General features: G+C 52.9%; 2 protein-coding genes across 3 annotated transcripts in view; one reads left to right on the top strand and one right to left on the bottom strand.

Annotated features, from left to right (window-relative positions):
* The window catches only part of ZNF14 (zinc finger protein 14), a 19,325-nt gene extending 13,021 nt beyond the window's left edge, over positions 1–6,304 (bottom strand). The window contains exon 1 of one of the 2 annotated variants that reach the window (XM_017852730.1): positions 6,099–6,304. In XM_017852730.1, coding sequence (XP_017708219.1) covers positions 6,099–6,101 — 3 coding nt within the window. In that variant the 5' untranslated portion in view covers positions 6,102–6,304. The remainder of the gene's footprint in view (positions 1–6,098) is intronic. The other variant, XM_017852731.1, reaches the window with a different exon arrangement.
* Positions 6,305–17,196: 10,892 nt separating this feature from the next.
* Positions 17,197–20,218, top strand: LOC108515655 (TBC1 domain family member 3K-like). Its single transcript, XM_017852733.1, has 5 exons — positions 17,197–17,545; positions 18,309–18,357; positions 19,365–19,482; positions 19,693–19,920; positions 20,193–20,218. Exons 1-4 carry the CDS (start codon positions 17,445–17,447, stop codon positions 19,809–19,811), a joined length of 387 nt encoding a protein of 128 aa, XP_017708222.1. The 5' UTR covers positions 17,197–17,444; the 3' UTR covers positions 19,812–19,920; positions 20,193–20,218.
* The last annotated feature ends 6,004 nt before the right edge of the window (positions 20,219–26,222 follow it).

The following is a 26,222-nucleotide window of genomic DNA, read 5'->3' as shown; positions in this document are numbered from 1 at the left end:
GCTTTTCTGCTCTAGTTTCTCCCCATCTTTGTGGTTTTATCTACCTTTGGTCTTTGATGATGGTGACATACAGATGGGGTTTTGGTGTGGATGTCCTTTCTGTTTGTTAGTTTTCCTTCTAACAGTCAGGATCCTCAGCTGCAGGTCTGTTGGAGTTTGCTGCAGGTCTGTTGGAGGATGCTCAGCTGCAGGTCTGTTGGAGACCCTGTTTGCCTGCGTATCACCAGCAGAGGTTGCAGTACAGCAAGTATTGAAGAATGGCAAATGTTGTTGCCTGATCCTTCCTCTGGAAGCTTCATCTCAGAGGGACACCTGGCTGTATGAGGTGTCAGTCCGCCCATACTGGGAGGTGCCTCCCAGTTAGGCTACTTGGGGGTCAGGGACCCACTTGAGGAGGCACTCTGTCCGTTCTCAGATCTCAAACTCTGTGTTGAGAGAACCACTACTCTCTTCAAAGCTGTCAGACAGGGACGTTTAAGTCTGCAGAAGTTTCTGCTGCCTTTTGTTCAGCTATGCCCTGCCCCCAGAGGTGGAGTCTACGGAGGCAGGCAGACCTCCTTGAGCTGCAGTGGGCTCCACCCAGTTCGAGCTTCCCAGCTGCTTTGTTTACTTACTCAAGCCTCAGCAATGGTGGACGCCCCTCCCCCAGCCTCACTGCCACCTTGCAGTTCAATCTCAGACTGCTGTGCTAGCAGTGAGTGAGGCTCTGTGGGCATGGGACCCTCCGAGCCAGGCGTGGGATATAATCTCCTGGTGTGCCATTTGCTAAGACTGTTGGAAAAGTACAGTATTAGGGTGGGAGAGTCCTAATTTTTCAGATACCGTCTGTCATGGCTTCCCTTGGCTAGGAAAGGGAATACCCCGACCCCTTGTGCTTCCCAGGTGAGGCGATGCCCCGCCCTGCTCTGTGGGTGGCACCCACTGTCTAACAAACCCCAGTGAGATGAACCCAGTACCTCAGTTGGAAATGCAGAAATCACCCATCTTCTATGTTGCTCACGCTGGGAGCTGTAGACTGGAGCTGTTCCTATTCGGCCTAATCTTGGAACCTCAAGGCCGAGTACTATTATATCTTAGTTGTTACAGTGTTATGTTTAATCAGATACATATTACATATCCAATAATTAATATAAAACATAGGATTGACACAAATAGACTAAAACAGTTAATTTTTTTTTTTTTTTTAGTAGAGATGGGGTCTCCCTATGTTGCTGGTCTCAAGTCATTCTCCTGCCTCAACCTCCCAAAGTGCTAATTATAAGTATGAGGCAATGCATGCAGCCTAAAATATTTTAGAATATAAAAGGGATATAACAGATACAACAACAACAACTACTGCTACTTCTGTTCCTACCACTCCTTCTAAAGCCATCATAAAAATTCCTGAGCCTCGAATACATAGATATCCAACAATACTAACTCAAACCTAAAATCACAGGATTACCAGAACACACTCCACAACATGTACTTGATGAAAATATATTATTTTTTGAACAACTGCTAGAAAAATCAAGGGACTAATAATATGTAGTCTCAGACCATTTGAAATGAATGCCTAAAGAATTTCTACACACACATCCAATCAACGCATTTTTATAGATGCTTGGCATGTATTCCCAAATACCCCTTAGAAGACCACATAAATGCAACTCAGCCAATGTATGTAGCTACAATCAAGCATTCAATAACATCTCAAACCAATGGACAGCACCCATAATACATAGAAAAATGCCACAGAAACAGACATGCCAATCAAAACAGACCATTACCCAGCCTGGCCATCATGGTGAAACTCCGTCTCTACTAAAAATACAATAATTAGCCGGCATGGTGGCTCATGCCTATAATCCCAGCTACTTGGGAGGCTGAGGCAGGAGAATCGCTTGAACCCCGGAGGTGGAGGTTGCAGTGAGCCGAGATCACGCCACTGCACTCCAGCCTGGATAACAGAGTGAGACTGCATCTCAAAAAAAAACACAAACAAAACAAAACAAAACAGATCATTAGATAAAAGCAATCTGTCAGACCAAACACCAATCCAAGTATCACAGTCAAACCATATACTGAGGCCGGGCATGGTGGCTCTTGCCTGTAATCCCAGCACTTTGAAAGGCTGTAGTGGGCGGATCACAAGGTCAGGAGTTTGAGACCAGCCTGGCCAACATGGTGAAATCCCAACTCTACTAAAAATATAAAAGTTAGCTAGGTGTGGTGGCAGGCACCTGTAATCCCAACTGCTCAGGAGGCTGAGGCAGGACAATTGCTTGAAACTGGAAGGCAGAGGTTGCAGTGAGCCGAGATCGAGCCACTGCACTCCAGACTGCAAAAGAGCAAAACTCCATCTCAAAAACAAACAAACAACAACAACAACAACAACAACAAAAAGTATACTAGAAGAACATGACAAGCATAAATATGACATATACTCCTACAAGTCATTTGCTGATACTTGGTATGAATTCTGGTACCAACCCAGACTTGAAGGAAGTAAAGATTATGATTACAAAGCAGATCTAAAAGATGGTACAACACCAGACACAGCTATCACACCAACCATTCATATTACATATACCCAACTTTCAGACCTCCACGGGAAAAACCACCAATGCCACTGGGATACCCACTGGACTGTGATATATAATAGAAGAGGATAAGACATACTAAAATGATTCTCTAACTTTCCACTTTTGGGAAATTTTGCCTTCCCCAACCTTGCTATAATCATGCCAAAAGTCAAACTTATTTGACAGAACCACAATTTTTTGACAGAACTAAAAAAATCCTCACTAGTAGAATTAGACTGGAAACAGATTACACCCAATAATCTTTTTATCCCCTCCCACAAGGCGGAGTCTTGCTCCGTCGCCCAGGCTGGAGTACAGTGGCAACCAACATTAATATGCTTCCACCTTAACATATATTAGAACTATATTTCATCATCCTACAGGTGAAAAAACCTTACCCTCACCCATTTTTCAGTATAATTTACTAAAATGGCTACACGTACCTAGACCAACAAACTTTACAAATCAAACTGAATGAACAGACACAGCACCATTCAGAATTTGATATAATACAACACATACTAAATTCACATTGGATGGCAAACTTGGCTACAATATATGCAAACTACCTTTATTTATTAATTTTTTTTCGAGACAGTCTCAAGGGTGGAGTACAGTGGCGTTATCTCAGCTCATTGCAACCTCTGCCTCCTGGGTTCAAGCAATTCTAATTCTCCTGCCTCAACCTCCCGAGTAGCTGAGATTACAGGTGTGCGTCACCATGCCTGGCTAATTTTTTTTTTTGTATTTTTAGTAGAGACGGATTTGCTATTTTGGTCAGGGTGGTCTTGAACTCCTGACCTCAGGTGATCCGCCCGCCTCGGCCTCCTAAAAGTGCTGGGATTACAGGCGTGACCCACCGTGCCCAGACCACAGTTTTATTTCTTAAGAGCAGGGTTTGATTTTAAACACAAACTTAACTCCCACATGTCAACTACCACTTCCATACTCTCCTCTATCTCACAGACACTTAATGAAATACAATCAATGATGACTCATATAAATTACCTCACAGAATATCAAAAGGTGTTTAATTACAATATTGATTACAAGGTAGGCATCTTAAAAACCAATTTTTTTTTTTTTTTTTTTTTGAGACGGAGTCTCGCTCTGTCACCCGGGCAGGAGTGCAGTGGCCGGATCTCAGCTCACTGCAAGCTCCGCCTCCCGGGTTTACGCCATTCTCCTGCCTCAGCCTCCCGAGTAGCTCGGACTACAGGCGCCCGCCACCTCGCCTGGCTAGATTTTGTATTTTTTAGTAGAGACAGGGTTTCACTGTGTTAGCCAGGATGGTCTCGATCTCCTGACCTCGTGATCCGCCCGTCTCGGCCTCCCAAAGTGCTGGGATTACAGGCTTGAGCCACCACGCCCGGCCTAAAACCAATCTATTTATATTAAGAAACTTGATGGTGAAAGACTGCAAACCCAATGTACTAAGCGAAGTATTTTACTAACTCAGACTTGGAATAACATAAGAAACCCAATACAGTCAGGAAAACTATTTACAAAACACTGGCAGATCATAAAGCAGCTATAGCTCAACTGGATACATCCAAACCATCAGGATGTGAAGATTCAAAGTAATGTATATTAAGCCTACTTGAATTAAGATGAGGAGACTCACTACTAGCTTTTGACCCAAGTACACAGACAGATAAAAGATATGATCTACAAATAACCACCTTAGGAAAACCATTACTTACTGATGATTATTTTATACAAAAATAATTAGTATTCCAATTCTGAAAAACTATATATTACACCTTTCAGGGTATGGTACCCAAACTAGATTACTGACATATCAGTATCAAAAAAATAACCACAATCAGCCGGGCGCAGTGGCTCATGCCTGTAATCCCAGCACTTTGGGAGGCTGAGGCAAGGAGATCACCTGAGGTCAGGAGTTCAAGACCAGACTGGCCAACATGGTGAAACCCCATCTCTGCTAAAAAACACAAGAATTAGCCGGGCGTGGTGGCAGGCGCCTGTAATCCCAGCTATTCGGGAGGCTGAAGCAGGAGAATTGCTTGAACCAGGGAGGCAGAGGTTGCAGTGAACCGTGATCACGCCATTGCACTCCAGCCTGGGCAACAGAGTGAGACTCCATCTCAAAACGAAAACAAAAATGAAAACAAAAACAAACAAAAAAATTCCCACAATGACTCTAGACTTAGGAACCTTCCACTGGATAATTGCTCAGAGAAAAACACACTGACCTATTAAAACCACACGAGGAAAGAAAAATCACAACGTACACCTACAATCGGAATGTATCAAAGTGGTGTATATCATAAACATCACTCTCACAAATCTCAAAGCTTACCACTTAGCTGGGCGCGGTGGCTCACGCCTGTAATCCCAGCCCTTTGGGAGGCTGAGGCAGGCAGATCACAAGGTCAGGAGATCGAGATCATCCTGGCTAACACGGTGAAATCCTGTCTCTACTAAAAATACAAGAAATTAGTTGGGCGTGGTGGCGGGCGCCTGTAGTCCCAGCTACTCTGGAGGCTGAGGCAGGAGAATGGCGTGAACCCGGGAAGCGGAGCTTGCAGTGAGTCGAGATCGTGCCACTGCACTCCATCCTGGGCGACAGCGCGGGACTCCGTCTCAAAAAAAAAAAAAAAAAAAAAAAAAAAGGCCTACCACTTATATGGAAGAAATGACATACAGAGATTTTCCATCATTGTGGCACTGCAACATAGAAGAAATCTCTTGGGTGGAAACCACGCAGATAAAGAAACACAAACAAGAAAAATTTAAAAACCTGAACAAGCTCACGATAAATTCCATCCAGAAACCAAAGAAACTAAAAATCGCACACATTCACACAAGGTAACAAAATTACCCAGAGCAAAGGGAAACGAGAATGAAGGGTGGCTAGAATTAATGTTTGATCAAGGAGTCCAAAGGCAAGAAACACAATCTTTCTGATCAGTTATGACAAGGAGTCCCCGTCCTCGAAGTTCGAAAAGAAAGCCCACATTCAGAAGGTCAAAAACACCCCCAGGCTTGAATGCTGGGAGCACTAGAAGGGGTCAGTCCCTGGTGATGAGAGCAGGGGCGTTTGAGCAGTCACAGGAACCTCTGGGAGCTCCTCTTGTCCTCCTGACCCCGGCAGCAAGGACCTCCCCAGGCTTCGGTTATCACAAGTGAGGAAACGTGCCCGTGGATTCTTCGTAAGGTTTCCAGCCAAGTGGATTCTTAGACGCACAAACCCCACAGACCGAGATGGGATCTCCCCAGGACCCTCCCGCTGTCACCGAACAATCCGGGGAGATGCGGGGTTGCGGGCGCGGAGCTGCCCATAGAGGGGCTCCAGGGCCGGGGGCCGAGGTCGCCCCGCGGGGATGGGATAGGACGCTGGGGCTCCCGACTGCCGGTCCAGCCCCCACGGAGAGGACCGAGGGCCGAACTGCGCCCGTGGTGGCCCCTGGGTCTGCAGACCCCGGAGTTGACAGCAACGAGGTGCCCGGCCTCGGCCACAGACGATTTCAACCAGAAACCTCCCCTCGGACACTGGCCCCGCACACTCACCATTTCCCAGCGTCCGGGAAGTCCCGGTGTCCTACCTAAGGATCTGTCAGTAGCTGCAAGTCACGGCGCGACAAAGGATGCGCCAGAGCCACCTTCGCCCTCAAAAGCAGGTGAAACGCAATCTTGCCGTGGGCCAGGAATGGCGACGTCCGCACTGCGCATGCGCAGCTTGGCCACTCACAGCTTTTCAGCTGAGGTCCTGATTGGACAAATCCAATGGCCCCGCCTCTTTGTCACTGAGTGACAAGGGAGCAGGAAGGGGCGTGGTTGAGCTGGCCTGGCTTCATTCCGGCTTGTCCCTGCCAGGACGTTTTTGCATTTAAGCCGAATGTATTCTTTGCCTCCCATCCATTTTAAGTGTTCTCTTCAGTATTGTTAAATACATTCAGATTGTGAAGCCAATTTCCAGAATTGTTTTCATCTTGCAACACTGATACCTGTCTCGTTGCACAACTCCCTGTGCACCGCTTCCCTCAGGGTCTTTTGCAACCTCCATTCTACTGTCTGAATTCGTGAATTTGACTGGGGGAATCTCATGTAAATGGCATCATAAAGTATTTGTCCTTTTCTGACGTGTTTATTTAACTTAGCATAATGTCCTCGAGCTTCACCTTGTAGTATGTGTTAGAATTTATCTCTTCTTTTTTTCTTAGAAGACAGGGTTTTGCTCTGTGGCCCAGGCTGAAGTGCAGTGGTGTAATCATTGCTCACTGCAGTCTTCAACTCCTGGACTCAAGCAAGCCTCCAACCTGAGCCTCCTAAGTATCTGGGACCACAGGCACGCACCACCAGGGCTGGCTAATTAATTGTTTTAATTTTTATTTTTATTTTCTGTAGAGATGTGCGTCTCCTTATGTTGCCCAGGCTGGTCTCGAACTCCTAGGTTCAAGCGATCCTCCTGCCTCGACCTCTCAAAGTGCTGGGATTACAAGTGTGAGCCACTGCCACCGGCCAATTTACTTCTTTTTTTTTCTTTGGAGATGGAGTTTTGTTCCTGTTGCCCAGGCTGGAGTGCAGTGGCGCTCAGCCACCACAACCTCTGCCTCCCAGGTTCAAGCGATTCTCCTGCCTCAGCTTTCTGAGTAGCTGGGATTACAGGTGCCCACCACTACTCCAGGCTAATTTTTGTATTTTAGTAGAGATGGAGTTTCACCATGTTGGCCAGGCTTGTCTTGAACTTCTGACCTCAGGTGATCTGCCCTCTTTGGCCTCTCAAAGTGCTGGGAGCATGAGCCACTGTGCCTGTCCCCAATTTACTTCTTTTTAGTGCTGAATTATATTCTCTTGTATGTCAATATCACATTTCTGGATTTATTTATTTATTTATTTATTTAATTTATTTTTGAGACAGAGTCTTGCTCTGTCACTTCACTGGAGTGCAATGGTGCAATCTCGGCTCACTGCACTCCACCTCCTGGGCTCAAGCGATCCTCATGGCTCAGCCTCCCGAGTAGCTGGGGTTACAGGCGTGTGCCACTATGCCCAGCTAATTTTTGTAATTTTAGCAGAGATGGGGTTTCACCGTGTTGCCCAGGCTGGTCTCAAACTCCTGGGGTCAAGAGATCTGCCCACCTTGGCCTCCCAAAGTGCTGGGATTATAGGCATGAGCCACCTCCCCCGGCCTTATTTATCCTTTCATGGACACTTAGGTCGCTTCCACCTTTGGCTATGGTAAATAATATGCCTGTGAACATGGGTGAACAAATATGTGAGTTGCTGCTTTCAGTTTTTTAAGGTGTGCTCAGAAGCGGACTTCCTGGATCATATGATTACTTCGTATTTATTATTTATTTAAGGAATGGCCATACTCTTTTTCCTAGCAGCCATAGCATTTTTCATTCCCACCAACAGTGCACAAGGATCCCAAAAGGTGTTCTCACTTTTTTTATGGTGTCCTTTGAAACACAAAAGTTATCAATTTTGCTGGGCATGATGGTTCACACTTGTAATCCCAGTACTTTGGGAGGCTGAGGCAGGAGGATCGCTTGAGGTCAGGAGTTTGAGACCAGCCCAGGCCAACATTCCGAGACCCTGTCTCTACAAAAAATAAAAAAATCAGTTGAGTGTGGTGGCACACACCTGTAGTCCCAGATACGCAGGAGGCGGAGGCAGGAGGATCACTTGAGGCTGAGAGGTTGAGGCTGCAGTGAGCCATGATCGTGCCACTGCACTCCAGCCTGGGTGACGGATCAAGACCCTGTCTCACACGCACACACAAAGATTCATCCTATACTAGGCATTGATACTTTATTTATTGTTTTATTTTTTGAGACAGGGTCACGCTCTGATCAGGATCACGCCTGAGCTGAGACTTAGAGTGAGGTTAGCCAACTCTTAAAGTGAGGTAAGGCTAGCTCTCCAACTTTAGCCCTTTTCCCTGTCTGCCTTTTTCTCTGCCATTACTGAACTGCTGGTCATGCCCTCCTCACCAATTTATCTCTCTCTCTCTCTCTCTCTTTTTTTTTTTAGACAGAGTCTCGCTGCCTAGGCTGGAGTACAGTGGCGCGATCTCGGCTCACTGCAACTTCCACCTCCCGCGTGTAAGCGATTCTTCTGCCTCAGCTTCCCGAGTAGCTGGGATCACAGGCATGCGCCACCATGCCTGGCTTAGTTTTGTATTTTTAGTAGAGACTAAAACATAGGGGTTTCCCTATGTTGGCCAGGCTGGTCTCGAACTCCTGACTTCAAGAGATCCTCCCACCAAGACCTCCCAAAGTGCTGGGATTACAGGCATGAGCCATCGTGCCTGGCCGATTTAGGAACTCTTTAAACATTTTTTAAATAAAGCTTTTTTTTTTTTTTTTTTTTTTGAGGCAGTGTCTTGCTCTGTTGCCCAGGCGGGAGTGCAGTGGTGCAGTCTTGGCTCACTGCAACCTTGAGTTCAAGCGATTCTCCTGCCTCAGCCTCCCCAGTAGCTGGGATTACAGGCATGCACTGCCACGTCTGGCTAATTTTTGTATTTTTAGTAGAGATGGGGTTTCACCATGTTGCCCAGGTTGGTCTTGAACTCCTGGCCTCAAGTGATCCATGTGCCTTGGCCTCCCAAAGTGCTGGGATACAGGTGTGAGCCACCATGCCCGGCCAATTCAGGAACTCTGTCTAAATGTGGTAATACAGATACCTCAAAGCTAAAATAATATTCCTAAGCCTTTAACTTTTTATGTGATAGAACATTGTGTCTCAGCAGAATATTGAGTTGCCTTTCTTGTTTTTTTTGAGACGGAGTCTCACTCTGTCGCCCAGGCTGGAGTGCAGTGCTGCGATCTCAGCTCACTGCAACCTCCACCTCCCCAGTTCAAGTGATTCTTGTGCCTCAGCCTCCCTAATAGCTGGGATTACAGCCACGCACCACCATGTCCAGCTAATTTTTGTATTTTTAGTAGAGATGGGGTTTCACCATGTTGGCCAGGGGCCAGGCTGGTCTTGAACCCCTGACCTCAGATAATCCACCTGCTTCGGCCTCCCAAAGTGTTGGGATTACAGGCATGAGCCACCGCGCCCAGCCGATTTGCCTTTCTTCTCAACTAAAAATAGGCCTGTTTGTATCACCACGGCCATGCCTGTCTACTCTGTATTTTAATTCAGATCAAACTATCATAATAGTTACGCTAATAACACATAAGGTAAAGACAGGGTTTAATAAATTTGTTTATTATATCAGTTATGTGATCTGTATAATGTATCTTGTCTCTACTTCATTTTATTTCTTCAGCCAAATTGCCCTTTTTTTTTTTTTTTTTTTTTTTTTTTTTTGTTGAGATGGCAGTTTCGCCGGTGTGTCGGCCCAGCCTGGAGTGCCGAGTGGCGCCGGCATCTCGGCCTCAGCTGCAAGCTCGCTCCCGGCGTTCCCGCCATTCTCCCGCCTCAGCCGTCCGAGTGCTGAGGCACTTACAAGGCCGCCGGCACCGCCCGCCGCCGGCTAGTTTTTTGTTATTTTTTAGTAGAGACGGGGTTTCACCGTGTTTAGCCAGGAGCGGTCTCGATCTTTCCTGGACTCTTGATCCCGCCCCCGTCTGCCGAGCTCCCCAAAAGCTGCTGGCCCAAAGTGCTGGGATTACAGGCTTGAGCCACCGCGCCCGGCCCAAATGCCCTTTTAAAGTGTGAGATAATCTCCCCACTTCGTCCAATTCTTCTTTCCTCTTTCACTCTTTTTTTGTTTTATTGTTTCTTTTTTATGAGAGGGGGTCTCCCTCTGTCACCTGGGCTGGAGTGCAGCCATGTGATCGTAGCTCATTGCAACCTCGCCTCAAGCGGTCCTCCCACCTCAGCCTCCTGAGTAGCTGGGGCCACAGGCCCGTGCTCCATGCCTGGCTAATTTTTTCATTTTTGTAGAGATGGGGTCTTATTATGTTGCCCAGGCTGGTCTCAAACTCCTGGCCTCAAGTGATCCCCCCACCTCTGCGTCCCAAAGTTCTGGGATTACAGGCATGAGCCACTTCACCTGGCCCCAAATGATGGCTTTCTTATTTGTTCATTCCTTCAACGTGGATAAAGAACTAAAACAAAAAAAACTAACAAAGAGGGGAGAAGGGAAGGAAAGCATGTTATTTTGCTGCTCAAATGCTCCCTGATGTGGTAGTCATGTCAACCTGACTTAATGTGTTTTTGATCTGTCACTGGTTTCCTCTGAGCACTTCCCTACTTTCTGGCCTAACATAAGATGATGAACATAAGATGTTCCAAGCTTATCTTGTATTTTCTCTGCTCCAGCCCTGGAACCAGCCATTTTTCTTAGAAGCAGGGGTGGAAAGCTCCCTCCCTGCGTGCGTCTTCACTAGGCCCCAGTGGGAAGAACTGTTGCCCATCTGCTCAGGTGTGGTGAAACTAGCAAAGGGTCTCCTGGCTGCCTGGGGAGAGTCTCTGTATGTGGTCCTCAGCCCAGCCTGGGGGGTCCTGGGCTGGCTACCACACTGCCTCTACTGTATCTCTAGATCCAGCCTCTGCTGGAAGGGCCCTGGGAGGCCCAGCAGAAGGGGGAGCCTGGTCTGACAAACATCCCTCTGTTCCTCTGGCTCCAAGGCTCAGGAACAGGGCCGGGTGACATGTCCAGCTGGTGCCAGGACCCCTCACTGTCCCCTTGGAGATGGACCCAGAGAGTCTTGTGGGGACACCTGGAGCCTGAGGCTGACTGTCCTGGATGAGGAGCCCTGTCCTGAGAAGACCCCCAGGGGCTGGCCTGCGGGTGTAGCCACAGGAAGAGGGTCTGTGGGCTGAGTCAGGGGGCACTGGTAGAGGACTTTGGGCACTGCGTGTCAGGGGTCTGATCAGCGGGAGTCTTGTCATTAGGAACCTGGTCAGGGGCTGGGAGTGGTGGCTCATCTCTGTAATCCCAGCACTATGGGAGGCCCAAGCGGAAGGATCGCTTGAGCTCAGCAGTTCTAGACCAGCCTGGGTAACATGGTAAAACCCCTCTCTACTAAAAATACAAAAAGTAGCCGGGTGTGGTGGTGTGCACCTATAGTCCCAGCTACTCAGGAGGCTGTGGTGGGAGAATCGTTTGAGCCCAGGAGGTCAACTCTGCAGTGAGCCAAGATCGTGCCACTGCACTCCAGCCTGGGCGACAGAGTGAGACCCTGTCTCAAAAAAAAAGAAGAAAAAAAGAAGTTAAAAAAAGATGTCCAAAAAAAAGAAAAGGAACCTGGTCAGGGAGGATTGGTTAACAGGGACTTGGTCATCCAAGGCCTGGTTCAGTGGGGGCCTTGTCATTGGGGAACTTGCCAGTGGTACCTGGTCAGCGGGGACTGGGTCAGTGGGGTCTGGTCAGTTGGCTGCTGGGTGACCTCAGGTAGGCAGTTTGTCCCTGATGCCTCCTTGCCTCCATCCCTGAGTCACAGCCCCCTGGAGGTCTACTGGGAGGAGGAGGTGAGAAGGTGAGTTGAATCCAGGCCTGCCCCTCAGCCTAGCACTTTACGTACTACCTGAGTCCCCCAAGGGAGGGGCCAGCTCTCTGTCCTCTGCCCCTACTCTTGTCTATATCCCCAGGACAGACCCATGTGGAGAGAGCAGAGACTGAGGAGCACCCATGGATGCTCTGATGCTGACCATGGGCCCTGGGGTGACAGTGAAGAGGACGTGGGTGTGCACGTGAGTGGGGTAGCCAGGCCTGGCCTGAGAAGTGACACACACACTCACACATGTGTTCACCCACAAGTGATGCTCACATGCACAGACACATCACACATACTCAGGTGAACAGTTCAGGGGGCGAAGGATGCTGACTCTGGGACCTTTGTGGGTGCTGTGACCCCAAAATATTGCTGTGCCAAATGCCTATCCGCCTGCCTCTGTGTCATGGAGCAGTCAGAGACACATCGGTGTCTGTGAGTGTTGTGCATGTAGGGCTCTTTTCTAGGCGAGAGGCACATCTCTGAACAGCTGCCAGATGTGACTCGAGTGTATGACCTGCTCTCTTCCTTCTCTGCTGACTTGGTGACAGTCACTACCTGGTGGGTGATGCTGGTCTCTGGGCAGCTGCCAAAGAGGGTCATTCCTGGGCACTCACCAGTGCTTGTTCTGTGTTGACCATGTACATGGTTGTCTTGTTCATCCTCGTGGTGACTCCAGGGGGTGGGTGCTGTCCCCAAGCGTAGCCATTCGACAGGTGAGATGTCTGAGGTTATAGGGGTGGTCACTGGTCCAGGGACCCAGACGTGACCCTGGGCCATGCTCTCACCCCTGCCCTGTGCTGTGTGGGACTCACTCCCTTACGCGGTGCCCCTTATGCCCTAGATCCCAAATCTTTCCAAAAGTTTTGACAGCAATAGGATAGAGCGTGGCCTTGGAAGAGCCCCTGTGGGTGGGGGTGGAGGGTGGTCTTCCATCCAGGTTTGTGCCCTAACGTGGGTCCCTGCAAGAGAAGATCTCATCAACCCTGACTTCGGGTGCAGTCAGTGGGGGTCACTGTGGGACCCACTGGACATACGGGGTCTTTTGTCTGGGAGTGGGGTGGGAGCCCTCTGTCCTCGGGCAGTTGTGGAGAATGAAGGTGCCCTGGAGGGTTGGCTGGAGGCTGATGATCGTTGGTGCTCTTCACCGGGCACTAGGGCTTTTCCCCACGAGGCCTTTTCTCTGTCTGTTCCTCTACAGACCTCGCCCTTTCTTTGTTCTGAATGTTCGTGGGAAGGGACCCTCTGGGGTTCTCCAGCACCAAGTCCTCAGAGTTCTTTCTCAGTGACCCCAGAACATGAGGCTCCTTCCTCTGTTGACAGCTCAGAAGTTGGGATCCACTGTCTCTCCACCTGAGACATCTTCATGAGCCGAGAGGCTGCGTTGACCCCAAACCAAGCACCCTCCCGTTTGGTTGGTGTTATTCTTGAAGTGGCTTCGCTGGCCAGAGGGAGTGGAGATGGGGGTGAAATGGAGCAGTCATGAGGTGTCTTGTTCCCTGTAAGAATCTAGGCATCTTCATGGTCCCTGCGTGACCCTGGGAGGCTGAGCATATGGAGCTCTCTGGTCCCTGACCCCAGTCTGCCTGCAGGTGTCTGAAATGGCGCACCACGGGCTCCTTACCCTCGGCAAATGGACACCATTCCTCCCGTGTGTGCCTGATTCAGGGCATTTGGGGACAATGGGCCTCTGTGTTTAGGTTCCCTGTTCTCAAATCATCAGAAAGAAGCCCACCTCTGGCTGGGGCAGGGACTCCAGAGACCCCAGCATGCATGGGGACCCTAGGTCTGGCCCCTTTTCACCCGGAGTGGTGGTGGCATGTGGTTCACCTGGCCAGCGGTGTGTCAGAGTTGGGTGGAAGCAGTTTGGGTGTTCTCTGAAGCGCCCGGGTGCAGCGTGGCCTTTGGACAATGTTGTCTCGCAGGATGGATGTGGAAAAGGATTACAGCTGCCCTGCCCGTGCAGGAGCAGGGACATCATTGACAAATGTGAGCAGGTCCGGGTCGGGCTGTTCCCTCGAGGGAGGTGGGGCCACCTGTCTCCAGCTGTGTCCTGGTTGGAGTGTCCTGGGCTCCCTTCAGATGCAGGCCCAGGACCAGCTGCTGTGAACTTCGTGCCTCCACACCCCTCACCTCTGTCCCCTCACCCTGAATCCCCTCTGGGTCACAGGGACGCTGAGCGGAGGCTCCTGCAGACGTGGGGCCTGAGGATATTGACAGCTACAAAGTCACCGATCACCTCGGGATTCTGCAGTGAGTCCTTTGTTCCCACTCTTACCACCAATCTCACCCCAGGGATGGGTTTTGTTTTTAGAAAGGCCTCATTGAGGCAGGACACATCTCCCCAACTCGTGCCACCTCCTTTCTAGCGTAGAAACTCCTCCTTTGTTAAAGTCCTTTAAATGCTTGTACTGCCTGCTTTGGATTTCTATTGAATTTACACTCCACCCTGTGGTACAGGGACTAATATGGGCTTTTACGACTTCAGCCCAGGTTCAATTCCTGGTCAGGGAACCAGTGCCACTTGTCTTAAATTATTTGCATGACTCTTTACCCTTTGAGGGGTGAACCCAGAAAATCTGCGACAGGTCTCAGTTAATTTAGAAGGTTTATTTTGCCAAGGTTGAGGATGTGCCCGTAATAGTCTCAGGAAGTCCTGACAACACGTGCCTAAGGTGGTCGGAACACACCTTGCTTTTTTTTTTTTTTTTTTGAGACGGAGTCTTGCACCGTCATCTAGGCTGGAGTACGGTGGTGCAATCTCAGCTCACTGCAACCTCTGCCTCCCAGATCCAAGTAATTCTCCTGCCTCAGCCTCCTGAGAAGCTGGGATTACAGGCACCTGCCACCACGCCCAGATAATCAGATAATTTTTTGTATTTTTTTTTTTTGTGAGACAGAGTCTTGCTCTGTCGCCCAGGCTGGAGTGCAGTGGTGCGATCTCAGCTCACTGCAAGCTCCACCTCCTTCACGCTGGTCCTTCACGCCATTCTCCTGCCTCAGCCTCCTGGGTAGCTGGGACTACAAGCGCCCGCCACCACACCAGGCTAATTTTTTGTATTTTTTAGTAGAGATGGGGTTTCACTGTGTTAGCCAAGATGGTCTTGATCTCCTGACCTCATGATCCGCCTGCCTCGGCCTCCCAGAGTGCTGGGATTACATGCGTGAGCCACCGCACCCGGCTGATTTTTTGTACTTTTAGTAGAGATGGGGTTTCACTATGTTGGCCAGGCTGGTCTCGAACGCCTGACCTCATGATCCACCTGCCTTGGCCTCCCAAAGTGCTGGGATTACAGGTGTGAGCCACCATGCCCGGGCCACAGCTTGCTTTTATACATTTTAAGGAGACATGAGACATCAGTCAATATATGTAAGAAGTACATTAGTTCCATTCAGAAAGGTGGGGACAACTCAAAGCAAATCCCCACCGCCCAGGGGAGGTAGATGGAGGCTAGGAGATCAGACCCTGTGGGGCACTTGCGGACATCAGGTGGGACAGGCCCCAGGTGCACCCTCAGTGCACTGGGTAGGTCTCAGGATCCTGGCCTGGTAATGTGGTCACTTCCTCGGGGACTGCTGTTGGGACCCGGTCACCCACCCTGGGCCGTACATGTCCTTTCTCAGGCCTGGACATTCTCAGTTCCTGCAGAGAGCACTGCCTCCAGCCCAGGAGGGGCAGCCCTGTTGTGTAGCCCAAGCCCATGCTCTACAGGACCCTAGTGGTCCCTGCCTGCCACACACCCCTCTTCTCCCAGTTCCTGTCCCTTCACAGGCATCAGCCCACAGGGAGACTCTCTTCCTACCTTCCCTGTGTGTCTCCTGGGCTGAGACCAGGGGTGGGGCGGGGAGAGACATGGCTGGTCCTTCCCTAGGACCACTAGGGGAGGAGGAGGACAGCTCCCAGCCCGGTGCAGGTCTTCGGCTCTGCCTGAGTTGCCTTACGGTGAGACGAAGCTGCCATCCGTCAGTGCCCTGGAGGCAAAGGTAAGACCTGCTTTCTGAGTGGCTGGTCCAGGGACAGGAGGACTCGGCGGGTGGTCAGCAGCCCATGGGCACCGGCGGTGGTGAGTGGGAGAGACAGGCTGTCCCTAGGAGGGGCGGCAGTTCCTGCTGGACCCGACCGCAGGACTGTCCCCATGGTGGTTTGACCAAACTCCAAATTGAGAACTGCAGTCATGGCTCGGAGGTTGCTGCCTGCTTGCACTAGGAGCCTACCTGGAGGCTGGTACTTGACCAAAGTCCGGTGTCTGTGGCCTGAGGATGGCATGTCCCAGGTCATGAGGCCAGGTCATGGATGCCTGTTCAGTCAGAAGGTCTCAGTCCCCGGAGCCTACCCTTTCCTGGTTCTTTCTGTGGTTCAGTCCTGTCAGGGCCTCGGAGCCCAGGATACAGCGTCCAAAGGCTGCTTCAGGAAGCCTCGGCAGTTCCGCCAACTTGTCATCATAGTTGACAGCAAAGACGTTGGGAGATGAGAGACACAGAGAAATGACTCAAGATGCTTCAAAACGGGCAGGGATATAGGAGTGGCAAGGAGATGACATGGGGAGGGAGGGCCTCCATGACCGTTCTCTACAGAGTTAGAGGGACGGGCTCCCATGGCTGGGTCCTGGCACTGCCTGCCTCTCAGAGGGTGGGTGACACACGGTCCTCACCCGGGACAGCAGGTCTGGTCACCAGCTCTCCTGTTTGTCCCTGCAAACCTCAACTTGCTGGAGACAGTGTGATGCCAGGGCATGGGCCTGCACTATCTCAGGGATAGGGACACTCCCTGGCAAACCGAAGGAAGGAATAGGTCAAGATCAGAATTCATAACTCTGAATCGTGGGAGGCAGGCCTGGTCCTAGGTAGACTGCACCTCTCCTGAAAAACCAGTAAGTCAAAGGCTGGAGACTTCCAGAATCCTCAGGCTCTGGTCCTCCCTGGGGCTGTCCCAGAGCCTGTTTCTCCAGAGTGTTCTGTCGCAAGTTGATTGACAGAGTGTATAAAGGAATTCTCCAGAGGTGTGGGGCCAAGTGTGGTCACACTTCCTGAACATCCAGAAGGTGAAGGCCGAGAACTGGTGGAAATATGAGGTATAACCCTTCCGAAGTCAGCCAGAGCAGGACAAACAGGCCAGGCTGTGACAGGAGCCCAAGCCTCCAGCTGGAGGGAACGCGGAGCCTGGGTTGAAGGTGGAGGGGGTGTGGTCAGATGAACATCCTGGGCAGAGACTGGTGACACCAGCACCAAAGGTGAGCTAAGCTCTAGGACTAGTTGGATTGTAAGGAACCAAGCCAGAGGAGGAGCTTTCTGCAGAAGGAAACCAACCAACCTTCCTTCCTTCCTTCCTTCCTTCCTTCCTTCCTTCCTTCCTTCCTTCCCTCCTTCCTGAAGGATTGCCTGTGGATGACTGCCGTGTGGGGCAGTGAGTCTTCTGTCTATTCAGAGGCTGCTTCCTCTTCTTGGCCCTGCCCTGGAGGTCATGAAGATGAAGGGAAAGAAGTCCCCCTGGGAACTTCCACCAGATCAACCTGGATGTCAGCCGTACACTGAGAAATCACATGATGTTCCAGCCACAATACAGTGAGGCTTGCCGGGCTGGAGATTCCCTGGGGAATGGGGTGAACCAGAGGGATGGGGGCTTCACCAGAGGAGAGGCAGGGGTCACCCAGGAGGGGTGAGAGAGCCACCAAAAGCTCTCCAGGCCCAGGGGGAAGCTAGCACCATGAACCTAGTGCCTTCCTGGCTCCAAGCCCTGGGCCTGGCTGGGATATGTGGGGCTACAGCCCAAGTGGCTCCCAAGGAGACAGACAGCAATGAACAAAATCATGAGAAATGGTGGAAAGTGCGGTGACCCACGGGAGGGTGGCAGGATGAGGGGCTTGGGAGCCTTCCCAAACAACACTGACGACACCAAATGCCAGGAGGATGTGGGGCCCCGGGGACCCTTGTCCCTGCCAGGTGGGAATGCGACAGGGCACAGCCCCTTTGGAAGCCCATTGGACGGCTCTTCATGAAACTCAGTGGACCTCGCGCCACATGTCCCAGAAGAGTCTCAGAGACTGACCCCACTGATTTGAAAACTGACGGCCACGTAAAGCCTACATGCCACGTCCACGGCTTGATTCACCGTCACCCACAGTTGAAGGCTACCAAGACAACCTTCAACACGGGAATAGTAAAATCCACTTTTACCAAAACATTTCATAAAACTCAGTGACCCTGAAGAGCTCACTGCTTATTCCACGCATCATCTGGACCTGGAATTGGATTCCTTGTTGGAATACGACAGAGAGAACAAAACAGCATCCGTGTGAACCCAAACCCTCTTTTCTCTCTTTCCTAGGCTGCAGCATGTCTTTCTTGTCCTGGTGGCGTATTCTGCATCTAACCCCGTGAGTATTCCCAGGCAACAATATTCCCGGGTCACATTCCCATATCCACAGGCACGGGTGTCTTGGGTCGGGGTATCATCGCTTCTTTAAAATTCAGTATCTGATACCTACCAAGACGCAGTGGGTAGGACTCAAGCTCGCTGCTGGCTTGAACATTCAAGCAAGGCTGGGAGGGAGGGTCTCAGAGGGGTCATGTTGAGATGGAGGGGGCTCAGGCACAGATTCCTGGTCTGACCTGAGCCTGACCCCCAATCTCAGAACAAGAAATGACGCCTTCCTCCTGGGCTTGCCCCAAGGCCCAGGAGTTGGTCAGTGTCCCAGAATGGTCCTCCCAGGAGGCATTTTTGACAAATTGCCACAGTACCTGATGGGCGTGGCTCTTGTCACAAAATGAGTGTGGATCCCGCGGAAGCTGCTTCTTCACTGGAAAACTGGCAGGGATCCAATGTCCCCTCTGCCCGAACCCCACTGGAGTGCAGCAGACAGGGAGGGGGTTCCCAAAGTGCCTGCTCCCCGTGGGTCCCCAGTTTCCAGATCGCTCCTGGAGGGACAGCCACTGAGCTGGCTCCATGGGCTGCACACACAGGGTCTGGACCCAGCCTCCCTCTCGTACCTGGCAGACAGCCCCTGGGTCTTCCCAGGACCCTGTATGTGGCAGGCCCCCAGCCTGCCCTGTTGGCCAGCCTAGCTCACAGATGCTGTCCCAAGCCTGGCACGGTGGCCTCCCTGGTCTGGCATCTGAAGGGGAGGGACATTCATGGTCCTCTCCTATGTCCTCTTGGGCCACATGGGCTTGGATGCTCGCCATAGGGGTCTCTTTGGACTCCTTGTCAACTGAGACGTGCATGACCTGCTCAGTCCTGACACCCAGTGTCAGGAGAGGGGTGAAGAGGCTGCACCCCAAATTCCCCAGGGCCTGTGGCAAGCCTCCCCAATGATGTCAGTACTCTCAGGTGACCTCAGCCCTCCCAGGTAACATCCTTCCATGGTGACTCTGGCTCTTGCAGGAGTTGGGCTACTGTGGGATCATGAGCCGCATTGCTGCCACTCTCCTCTATCTGCCCGGAAAAGACACCTTCGGAGTGCTGGCCCAGCTGCTGGCCAGTGAGAGCCACTCCCTGCAGGGTAGGTGGACAGCTGCCCCCAGGGACTCACGCAGCCAGGCCCGGGGACGGTCACCCTGGCTAGGTGATCCCAGCTTCCAGGCAAGGTGCCTTCCTTGTGTCCCCAGCTCATTTGGAGCCTCTGGGATGTTGCCTGCTGTGGGTCAAGTAGGAGCCTGGGACTGGATAGGGACCCCCACACCCTGACTTAGACACCTCTCATCCCCATCAGCAGAGGGCATTGCAGCCTCCCTGTGGCTGCCTTCTGTATCCTGGAGCCTCGGTCTTCCAGCCTCGACTGCGCAGGCAACGCTCACTTCCCTGAGGGTCCTCCTGCCTCCTGGTGGCTGACTGTGCTCCTAGCCACCCTCGCCACCCTCGGACAGGCAGATGAAACCCAGACAGTAATGCTTCCTCATCGCATGTCCCCCCGCCTGACCCCACGAACTTCCAGAAGATGGTAATGCACCCCCAGCACCCACCCCGCTCACCCTGCTGGCCCCTGCCTGCCACGTTCTCCCTCTCGGCCTCCATGGCAGCCCTCTCCTCCTAATACCTCAGCTCAGGGCCCTACTGGGCAGCTCCTCCTGCCAGGATCCAGGGGACATTCCTGCCCCTCCTCTCCTGGGTCAAGGCTGCATGCTGGAGAGGCCAAATGGGAGGGTGGGAGGTCTGGGGGTTTGAGGACCCCTGCCAGTGCCTAGCTCTTCCAGTTGACCGCTCCACATCTAGGGAGCAGGCTTTGATTTTGTGAAAAGTTGTGGGCTCTCAGGATTCTACAGTTCAAACTGTGCCAGGCTCCAGAGACTCTAAGCCCAGCCGGGACACGTGTTATGCACATCATCCCCGAAGCTCATGAGGACTTGGTGAGGAGACGGTCCCCTCGGCTCTTCCCCAGAAGCTTGGGGATCAGGGGGAGAGGGAGGTTCTGGCTCCTCTTCATGGGGGCTGAGAGGTCGAGTCCCAGCAGGGGTCAGACCTGGGATGTGGAGGTCTCCATGGGATTGTAGTTGGGTTTCCTTTTTCTGCTCTGGAGCAAGCAGAGGCTCTGGGACGGGGGCTGGGCTCTGGCTGAACGAGGCTAAGGGAAGTGTGTCCACCGAAAGTCCATGCAGGGGGCAGGTGTGGCGGGGCGCCCTGGGGACTGCCCAGTGTTCTGCCCCTTAGGGAACAGCTGCAGAGGGGCCCTGAGCACCTCTGCTCCTCCCATCAGGACAAGGATGAGCTGCGTGCCCAGAATTCCATGTTTACACCGGCTCCTCTGGTGCTTTAAATGGGGGTAATGAGGCACTGGAAGCTCCCAGCCCAGGGACCCTCCTGCCCTGCACTGCCTGGCTCCCCCAGGAGGACCTGGCTCACCCCCATCCAGCAGGAGACACAGGCGGGTCCCCATAGGTCACACAAGGTAGGCAACGCTCGAGAAGGGGCATCCCACAGCAGAGGCCAGGGCAGAATGGGCCAGGTCTCCACTTGGGAGAGCCCAGGGAAGTCCAAGGCCCTGGGGAGCCCCTCCTTCCAGGAGCCACATCCCTGCTGAGATGAGTCCCCTCCATGAGGAGCTGCAAGACCTCTTCTGACCCAGCCTCACAGTGGCAGCTCATCCCATGGGGAGGGGTCCTTGGCACTCCAGGGGACTGAAACCACAATGGGCCCTGCTTGGGCCACCAGCTTCCAGCCTGGAAGGGCCAGGTCCTCTCACACCTGCTGTTCCCACAGATCCCCTTGGGGTTCAGCCTGAAGATGAAGCATGCAATAATGGCAATGGCACCCACAGCCTTCAAGGTTCACAGAAGCAAGTACCCCTGTGCCTGAGGTTTCCTGGGGAGCTCACGGGACAGACAGCTGTCCCCATGACCCTCTGCTTTGGTCAGAAGGGATGGCCAGGGATGGCCAGGCCTGGCCTGTAGGGCTGGGCAGGGTAGAGCGAGTTCTCCCAGACCCTGAGCCCACCCTTGAAATGAATGATCCATGCGAAAGGTGGGAGTATGGTGGGCACCTCCTTGCCTGGGCCTCCCCTGGCCGTGGCCTCCTGTGCACAGCTGGACCCCAGGGGTGGCCACAGAACGACCCAGTGCTGCCCAGTGGGAGGTGGCAGTGTTGGAAACGGGGTGTGGGCACCAACCCCTCCCAGGAACGCCTCCTGGCCTGATGCCCTCCCTGTCCCTTGAGCGACCATGAACTTGTCCCAGTCCAGCCTGTGGGAGGGAGTTCTTTCAGAACCAGTTCTCCCAGGCATGGGTCCTGGAGGATGCCACCGGGCTCAGGCACTTTGAAGCCTTTGTGGGGGAACTGATGAGCCAGTGCTGGAACCTGCCACCCCCTGGTGGGCTCCAGCACCAGGTCCCCTCCCGAGTCACCCTCTGGAGTGTTCGATAGTGGAGAGGGCCCTGGCTCCACCAGCCCTACTACCTGGCCCTTCCTTCTACACCTCTTTTTCTGCCTTTTCCTCCTCTACACTAAGCAGCTTCTGGGCAGGTGCTGAGCGCATAAGTAATGGACATGCTGCTTAGACAGGCGGGGCTGGGGAAAGACCCCTCAATGCCTCCTGTGGTTTTTACATCCTTTCCCCTCTGTGCAAGCTCCCTGAACCACCATCCCAACATCAACAGATGCCGGAAGGAGCAGGGGCCGCTTGCTCCAGAGCACCCCTCCAAGGATGTCAGGGCAATAAGCCTTGAGCCAGGGGAACAAGAGAATCAGTGTCACTGACCCAGAGGATTCGTGGAGAGGACACGGGTAGGAGCCCTGGCCAGAGCCAGATCCAAGAGTTCAGTCAGGTGTGGGAATGATCTAGTCCAGGCATGGAGTGGACGGTCCCGGAGGGCAAAGGGGGCCCCATGCCTGGGACCATCTCACCCACTGTGGAGACAGTGTCTCATGTGAGGTGGCAAGGGGACTAGGTGACAGCCAAGGCCTCTCCCACGTGGTTCTGAATCAGGGCTGCTACCCAGACCACACAGCCCCGTGATGAAGAGGTGAAGGAGGAAGTCTGGAGCCAGCCCAAATCCTAAGCCACTGCCCCAGGAGTGACAAGAGGCACCCCAATAGCTCCCTGTGCCCTGAAGGATCCATGCACCCCTTGCTCTGTGATCAGCAGCCTGCTGGGGTGTCCTGAGAGTCAGACTCAGGAAACCACACAGGGATGCTGAGGACTCCAAAGACCCAGGTCTGTGGGGCCCAGCTTTGTGGGGACTTAATGGACTTGGTGGAGAAGCTGACCACTCACGTCTGCTATTTTTGCAGCCAAACCCGATCGAGGGTCCCTGGCACCCAGGCCTCCGTGAGCATTAAGCCCCTCTGCAAGGGAGACAGGCTGGCCCACCCCTGCCTACCAGCTTAGCTCCACAGGCCCGTGTAGCCAGCCCCCTACCCCGGAATGCAACCCTGGTCCTCTCCCACCCCGGCCTGGCTGGCAGTCTCCAAGACTGAGGCCCAGGGGCACGAAGGAGCTTCCAGAAAACTCAGGGCAGCAGGTTGCTCTCAGGGGATCCTGAGGGTTAGAATGGACCCATGCATTTTCTGCACTCCCTTCGGAAGCTGCCCAGAGACTTGGCTGTCAGAGGCCCGTGGTTCCCATTGTAAAATTTTGAACAGGGATGCTGTGCTCCGTCCCTTCCATATCCACGCTACCCAGCCCCAGGACCATTAATGGGGCCCAGCCCTGCAACCCCATCTTGGCCACAACACCAGGCCCTGCTGGGCCCCGTGAGAACGGAGAGGCAGGTCCAGAGGTAAGTCCCTTGCATGCGGGCACTTGCATCGGACCCCTCTTGGTGGGCAATGACTAGCACGGCGTGGAAGGAACCAGGGCAGCTCCCAGCCAGTTGCTCTGCAACCCCAGATGGCTCCTGGGCCTTATGAAGTCCTTCTCAACAAGGAAGCTGGTCCCTCTCAGGCTGCCAGAGGGAGGGGTGAACATGGTGTCCTCCCAGCCCTGGCCAGCCAGGAGCATGCCTTGTGGCCTCTGATTTGGCTTGTTGGACAGAGTCCCCTCCTGGGGCACATGTCCTAGGTCCAGAGGGGCCCGGCCTTAACTCCAGCCCTGGTTGGTAGGGGAGGGCACCAGGGGTGCCATGGGCCTTTAGTTGCAGCACACATGACCACGCAGGGGACATGGCACACCTCACCCAGTTGTTGTACCATTTCAGGTCAGAGAACCCCAGCAAGAACTTGCTGCAGGAACATGAGGTTCTGAGCCTGTGCAGGAGCAGGACATCAAGGACTGCTCGAGGGCGTCCATGGCTCAGTTGACTGTGCCCTCTTCCCAGCCCACTCTGTGCAGTGCAGGTGATCCATGACTCCAAGCTGGACTGGCAGGTGATGGTGGCCCAGCAACTCGCCCACACTCGCCCCAACCATGCTGCCTGGAGGCTTTGAGGCCATGCCTGGTATCCTGCTACTCCTTGAGACCCTTCCTGACACTACTTCCTAGCCATGCTACAGCTGCAGCATGTGTCACCACTGAATACCTTCCAGCAGCCGGTGCAGGCTTCAGATGGCAGGGGTGCTCAGCAGCCGTGGCCTCAGCAGCTCTTTCGTGGCAACCAGGACAGTCAGAGCAGTGATGATGCCTAGGACAAGTGGGATGGCAGTTCCGTGATGGTGGATGAACCTAGTGGCAGTTTACACCTGGTCCTCAGTGGCTCCCTGGGCTCCTGTGGTGGTAACAGCTTGGCCACCACGAGGCACAGTCTCAACTGCTTCCCCACCTGTCAAGTCAGGCAGGGAGGCCTTGTGCTTGGTGAGGTGTTGGGCTCTGTGAAGGACGGGGACAAGCTGTGCATGGCTCTGTGGCTCTATGGCCTCAAATGGCAGGAGAACCCCTACTCCTTCCAGTGCACTACCGGCAATACCACTCAGTAGAACAAGTTCAAGGGCATGAATAGCGTCCTGTCTTGCAAGCTGGTAACCATGCACAGGTAGGTCCCAGTGCACGGCGCAACAAGCACTGGGACTGACTGGATGCGTGTCTGGTGACATTCCTGGCCATCTCTGTGCCCCACCCACCTGAGAAGTGGGCCATGGGTTGCTTCCAGGAGGACTTCATCTCCAAGCACAGGAAGAGCCTGATCTGTGGGATGAGCCACACGGCTGGCTGCCCAGTGCTGGCAGTGCCACGTCCTCCAGCGCTTCCTGATGTGCCCCAGCAGCACCGGAAGAAGGCCTGGAAACAAGGCAAGAGGAAGGCCTTCTGTATAGCACGGCACCGCTTGAGGAAAGAAAATAAGAAAACTGCCTCCGATCCAAGCAGAGCAGATCAGCGAGAAGGTGGGCATCACTTGGGGAAGTGGATGTGGGTATCAAAGATGAACACTGGATATGTGTCCTGGTCATGGGAGGTGGGTGGTGCGAGAAAGGTGACATTGTGGGTGCCAGCTCGTTCCTGACCCTGAGCACTCCACCACCACCGCCCTCGACCTGCAGGAGGTGGAGAGCATGACTGACAGCTCCATATGTTTTCTCAGGAAGGTGGACGACAGTGCTGCTGCTCAGCCACAGGGCATGGAGTTCATGACAAGCAGGTGAGGGGCTTTGAGAAGGAACATCAGCAGGAGGCCAGCCCTCCCGCAGCCTCAGCCAGACTTTGGAGTGGGCCCAGCAGGGCTTCTGGGTGGGCCTGAAGCAGCCCATCACCTTCACCGGAGGTGCCTACGATGCCATCGTCAAGCTCTTCCCAGACTGGCCCAGGTGGGACCTGGATTCTGTCTCGGACCTGTTACTACTGTCAAAGTGGCAACGCATCAAATTCCCAGATGTCCTCCATGTTCACAGAGGAGCTCCTACCAAAGTCACGGGGAGCAGGAGACTCGTAGGAGGAGGAATGATGGAGATGTGGGGGCTGATGGCGTTCAGGAGCGTGGGACACGAGTTCTTTGGCCACTTTGGCTGAAATTCACCATCTCCATCCAATTAGAGGGAGAGATTTGAGATCACAGATGCAGCACTTTTTACCAGAGAAAATATTTTTTTTCCAAAATCGATCTAGAATTTGGAAGCAGCTCTTTATAAAGATGAGAGTGTTGAGTGACTGGATGTTGGGTTGGGGACTTTTTCCAGTTCAAGGATAATTTCTACAGCGGAATAAAAACTTCTATTAAAGAGCCATGGCCAACTATCTGTGGTAGTACAAGGATGGTGTTATGTTCAACGGAGGCCAGTTTAGAATAGAGAATTATGTGGGACATAAACAGAGAACACGGCGATGGAGCCTCGTGTTGTAACTTCGTAGGCATCCATACTATGGAAGTTCCTTCCTTCTCTCCTTCCTGCTGTGTGTGCCTCCTCCCAGCATCGGGCATCCCCACGTCCTGGGCCTGTGCTGGGAGAGATATAAAGGATACCATTGGCTATAAGCTAGGGGACTGGCATGGTCAGGGGAGCCTGTGAAGTCAGAGTAGCCCCTGAGGACCAGTCCTGGGATGACTGTGTCCAACTGACCAGGCCCCTGCTGACCAGGGCCCCATGGACTGGGGCCTCTGCCATGACCTGGCCTTCACCGAATGGGCCCTGATAACCAGGACCCCACTGAAGAGTCACTGCTGACGAGGCCCCACTCACCAGGCCTTACTGACTGGACCCCACCTGACTAGGCCCAGGCTGACCAGGTTGTTACTGACCAGGCCCCACTGGCAGCTGCTCTTCCCCCCAGCCAAGCCAGGCCCCCATTGATTGGGTCCAGAGCTGCACTGACCAGGTCCCCGCTGACTAGTTACTTACTAACCAAGCTCCTGGAAACCAGGTTCACACTGACCGGGCACAAGG

The sequence above is a fragment of the Rhinopithecus bieti genome, unplaced genomic scaffold (assembly GCF_001698545.2).
Source record: "Rhinopithecus bieti isolate Rb0 unplaced genomic scaffold, ASM169854v2 scaffold_34968, whole genome shotgun sequence".
Classification (NCBI taxonomy): domain Eukaryota; kingdom Metazoa; phylum Chordata; class Mammalia; order Primates; family Cercopithecidae; genus Rhinopithecus; species Rhinopithecus bieti.
This window is presented reverse-complemented; position numbering and strand designations above follow the sequence as displayed.